A 5,275-nucleotide genomic window follows, 5' to 3' on the forward strand; every position below is an offset into this window, starting at 1 on the left:
GTTAAAATTATTGTCTAGCTTGTTCTAATGTGAACTGTGAAAAAATACTATTGCTGTTTATGTTCTTCATGCCTATGAACTATGCTGGTGTGAGTGGGTCTCAGCAAAAATATCATCCTGATTGTAAAAAAGACCCTTATTTAAAAACATATCTATCACAGGGTACCGCAGCAGTGATTGTGGTCTGTGCAATATTGCAAAATGTTTTAATCCGCAAGGAGTTTGCAAGGGAATACTGCTGCTTCTAAAAAGAAGGATGTGAATGAGTTTGACCTATATGGATTACAAAAGAAATATTAACTTTCACCGAAAAGTTGTTATTTAGGATGAACATAGAGCTATGTTTATTCTCTAAAATAAGGGACATTTTTCATGTATTTCAGCTTAACTTCCTCTGCTGAATAAATTCTTCACGCGACCTTCCATTAAACCTACAGTAAATCAATCCCTTAGTGAATGCTTTTCTTTTAAACCATTATTGTCTTGTCCTTTTTCACTGTTATCCCCTCTTTCCCAGGCAGGAAAAAAAAAACAACAAAAACCCCAGCTGCTTAACTCCCTTTTTCTTTGCAATAGTCCAGAATTTCATATCACAGTGGAACTTTAAGCTCTTTATTACCGTTTGACACGTAAAATGCAACCCATAGCAAAGCCACACAACTGAATAGCTATCCCAAGCTGCTATTAAAATAATATTCAGCGTTCACCTTCCATGCATTAAAATAGTCCGTGCTGCAGCATTAGCCACAGCAGAGCCCACTGGGGGTAACTGCAGCTCCAAAACACAGCCCCAACAGCAGCAGTTACAGGGCAGAAGGCAAAGGCAGCTTTCTTTTGGGCAAAGATGAAATCTATCCTGACAGATTGAACGCCTCAAAAATAGGAAAAGGCAGGAGGCATTTAGACATACTGACTTTTGGAGTGTGAGCTTTCAGTCTTCCTGCGCCAATGCTGGCTGTCAGTGGGGTAGTGTGCTGGTGCGGAGTATTTGTAGCTTCTGGTTTTCTCACCACAGCAGCAAAAGCAACAGAATATGGCTCCGGCAGCAAGGAGGCAGAAGGCAGCTGCCCAGCCCAGGTGGAGGGCCTCTCCCAGCTCCCTTTTCTGTGCGACGTTGACCACAGGGTTATAGAAGTCACTGATGATGGTGTTGGCAACCCAGCAGACTGAAATGAGCTCGACAGCACCCGAGAGGATGAAGAGGAGCCCAGCCATCAGAATAGTATAGCCCTTGGCTTGCCAGCTGCTCTGCGTGCACTTCATCCCAATAACAGCAACCACAAAAGCAAGGAAGGAGAGCACCGACCCGGCACACATCAGCCCTCTGGATGCCTGCAGGTCCAGCGAGAGGGCCAGCACAGAGTTGTAGACCTTGCACTGCAACCTGATGTTGACTTGCCTGATGCAGTGCATCCACAGGCCTTCCCAAATGGTCTCAAACACGATGATGTTGTTCTCGATGAAGGCAGACACCCTCCACTGAGGCATGCCCGTGACAGCGAATGTCCCGATCATGCCAATGCCACCAACAAGCAGCCCCGCAAGCTGCAAGGCGCCACCGACCATGTTGCCTTTGCAAGGTGAGCACACCTCAGCAGGTTCCCTCAGCCAGGCACACACTGCTGGCAAAAAAAAAAAAAAGAGCAACTTTTTCTGAGAGTAGCTGTCCCTTGTGCAAAGAAAGTTTCAGAGTCAGTCTGCGCAACTGTAAATCAGCTTAGATCTGGCAAGCGCTACCTGGGACTTGGCTGCACCTCCATCACCTTTACAATTCCCCTGCCACCACTGACTCAAAGAGGCAAACTGAGCAATCAAGTGGAACAACTTTCCAAAGCAAGAGAAAGGACAGGGTGTGTGTAAACCAGTGAGAGCCACTTAGGATAAATGTACCTTCTGAGGAAAATGCTTTGCATTGAAGTTGCTTATTTAAAAAAAAAAAAAAGCAAGCCCTACCCTTAACTCTAGCTGTTGTCTGCTTGTGTTAAGGAAACAGACTGGTCTCAGTAGGGAGACTTAGGTGTGCACTGGTGCAGCTACTGAAGCTGTTGCACTGAGCAAGCAAGAATATTCTGCCTCGCCTCAGCTCGGTGGCAAATTGCCAGGAGGAAAGCAGAGCCCCGCTCCCTGCCACGGGGCCTCTGCTCCCAAAAGTACGTTTGTTCTGAAGCCTGAAGGCGAATACTGCAGGGACAGGCTCAAGGAACAAAGCAAATGAAAAGGATAAAGATAAAGTAACTCTGAACCTGAAACAGTTCTGCAGAGGATAATCAAAGCTGCCAAGACCGTGTAAGAGGTAGAATGAACAATAAGAGGCCTCAATCTTGCTAATACCTGTATACATATATAGCTTTATACATTTCTGTTCCTCTACTAAGCATTATGGGCACAGGCAGGCTTCTGGAGGTGTCCACATGCTTAAACGATTGCACAGTCAGACCTACAGAATGGTGATTTAAGCTATGTAGCAAATTGTTTTCCTGTGCAAAAGTGAACCCAGCAATTACCCTATGATGGAGTCTAGTACTACAGAAAGCATTGGCTTTCCAGGTAAAGACCTATTAGAGCTATCCATGTACTAACAAATACTTTAGAAAAACATCATTTTAATTATTAAAAAAAAAACCATAGTCATGGAGAGCAGGTGAACTGTACATTCAAGAATTCTTGTGTGATGTGACCAGCAAACAATCCCAGAAAATGTCAGGTGAAGAAATTTGGGAAAGTCAGAGCAACAGAAACCACAGTCAAAAACCTAGAAAAAATCCCAGGCATGTAACAGTGGATTCTTTTTATACATTCATATAGCTATGAAGGTAAGTGTGAAATATTCAGCCTGACCTCTACATGTACCTTAACATGGAAAATAAAAAGTCAGGCATAAACTAGGATTTTTTGTTATAAAGTAGCATTTCATATGTTAAGACAAGAACTAATTTGTTACACTGTAAAAGATCTCTTTAGGATATAATTAGCTAGATATTGAAATACTGGTCTCCTGCTATTCATTTGAACTTTCTTGCCTCTATTTCTTTTCTTGTAATTTATATATCTTCAAAAATAGAACATAAATGCAAAAAAAATAGAGCAGTGCAGTGCTAAATATGCCAGCTTGTTGGCATATCAAAGATAGAGAAAAGATAAAAGTCCCATTTACATGTAATTTTTTTATGCTCCCTAAGTGTGTTCCCATGCGTGTGCATAAGACCATGGTTAGGAGGCAAGGGAAAGTGAGAAGCACTCTACAAATCTTTCCATATTCAGCTTGGTTTTCATATCCACCTGCTTCTCCAACCTCTGCAGCAGGCTGCTGCTTATAAAGACATGCTGAAAGGATGAAGGCAGGTAACATCTCCTTCTGTTTCTGGTCCCTTGAGCCCTGATTTGTGGCCAGGCAACTTTCCATTATGCCCTTTTAGCTTTGTTTATATCTCTGAAATCAAACCCGCTGCCTGCACGCCTTTCCTAATCCAAAGGTACTGAGTGCCTTGCCCTGAAAAGTGCAGTTAGTCTGATGGCAGGTCCAAAAGCGTTTTAAGAGATGAGAAGCTGGTTTTTTGGGTTTGCTCCTACTGCTGCGGTGCTCAGCGGTATCTGATCCCACTGCAATTGCACTGCCTGCTCTGCATTTCTCCTGCCATACATTTGCATTTGCAATTTTGGCTCCTGCTTGCCATCAGTCAGCCTCCCTCAGCAGTTCAAGCCCTTTTACCATGTCCATGAGGAAGACAAAGGAGGGGCCCTACAGCTTCCCAAGTCGGGGACCATGACCGCCAGGTGAGCAGATGGCTCATGCTATTTTTGGCTGCCCCTGGGCTTTACACTCTGCAGCCCCATGCCTCTGCGCCCTGCTGTGCTCCTTGCCTTGCTGGCCTGGGTGCACAGGGCCATGGGCAGTGCCCTCTGCCCGAAGGTGGAGTGCGCTGCAGGTGCCAGGGTGCTGGGGGTGATAGCTCTCCTCCTGCCACAACCCCTGGTCTCCTGTGAAGGGCGTCATTTTCTGGCCAGCAATAAAGGGCGACTGATTCTGTTGGGCAGAATGTGTACGTTCCGCTCTGGAGGGGCGGGGGTGCGGGGGGTGATGCCTCCCCCCCTGCCACAACCCCTGGTCTCCTGTGAAGGGCGTCATTTTCTGGCCAGCAATAAAGGGCGACTGATTCTGTTGGGCAGAATGTGTACGTTCCCAATGCATTAATCGGGAGAGGCCACACTCACTCTTACCGTATTTATGTAAGAACTGTATAGACTGCTATAGCATGAGGGAGTCTGGATCTGTGTAACTGAAATCACCATTTGCTGCTTTGCGCGCTGCAAACTATCCTGTCATACAGACCCGTAAGCAATGGGAGTCGGGGTAGAGGACTTTGGGAAAACCGAATGGGGAAAACTCCTTGGATGCTGGAATCATGGAATAATCACGGAGTAATTCAAATTAGAAGGAGCCTCTGGAAGTCTTCTAATCCAACCCATGCATGAGGCTGTGCCCTTCAAAGTCACAAGGCTAAGAATTCAATCGAGATCCATTTCAGTCATCAAAGAAAGTCCCAGAGATTTCTTGGGGGAAGAGGGTGGTTAAATCTCATTGTCCCAAGGGTAAGACAAGGAGAATTTTGAGGAGAGGCCATACATGCACAGTATTTCTCTGCTAAAATGGATTTGGAATATTAAATATATAATAATGTGATTATCATTGCATGACTTTGCAGCCCCATCGTTGCCACTCAAACAGCAAAGAAAAAGCTACCAGCCTGTAGCAGAACAAATAAACAAGCACGCTAATAACATATCGGTAAGTAAACACAAGTGTGATACAAGCAGCAGGACTGGTTTTTCTTAGAGACTACTGAAGTTCTAATTTACAGGACATGGAAAATAATTAGCTGAGCAAATATAATTTAACCACGTTATTGATTAATTTACAAAACCATTAAATCTCCCATATAAATTCATGGTAAGATTGCGTCTGCATCGAGGATTCAGTATTTTCACGTTCTTAGAAGGATTAAATTCTAGTGCCTTATCTTGCTTAAAACCATTTTCAGAAGGAAATGTGGGGAAATCTTATTTAGCATTATGGATTGCATCTGCTTGTTTACAATTAAAACACAGGAAGGGGGCAAGTCAAGAACCTCATTCATTCTTCTCTGTATTCAAACATGCCATTTCATTACAGGGAAATATCAGAAATACCTGTGATTAGCTAATCATATTTCACTGTTGGTCACAGGGTCCTATTATTTTGTTATAAAACAAATATGCACATACATAATTTAACCAT

At 44.0% G+C, this 5,275-nt stretch overlaps 1 protein-coding gene across 1 annotated transcript; it reads right to left on the minus strand.

Moving 5' to 3' along the window:
- Positions 1–900: 900 nt before the first annotated feature.
- On the minus strand, positions 901–1,566 carry LOC104128217 (claudin-8-like). Its single transcript, XM_009640963.1, has one exon. The coding sequence runs from the start codon at positions 1,564–1,566 to the stop codon at positions 901–903; it is 666 nt and encodes a 221-aa protein (XP_009639258.1).
- Between the last annotated feature and the right edge of the window lie 3,709 nt (positions 1,567–5,275).

The sequence above is a fragment of the Egretta garzetta genome, unplaced genomic scaffold, assembly GCF_000687185.1.
Source record: "Egretta garzetta isolate BGI_Z169 unplaced genomic scaffold, ASM68718v1 scaffold45, whole genome shotgun sequence".
Taxonomy (NCBI): domain Eukaryota; kingdom Metazoa; phylum Chordata; class Aves; order Pelecaniformes; family Ardeidae; genus Egretta; species Egretta garzetta.

Coding starts and splice junctions, on each gene's coding strand:
- LOC104128217 (XM_009640963.1), bottom strand. CDS start 1,566: ATGGTCGGTGGCGCCTTGCAGCTTGCGGGGCTGCTTGTTGGTGGCATT.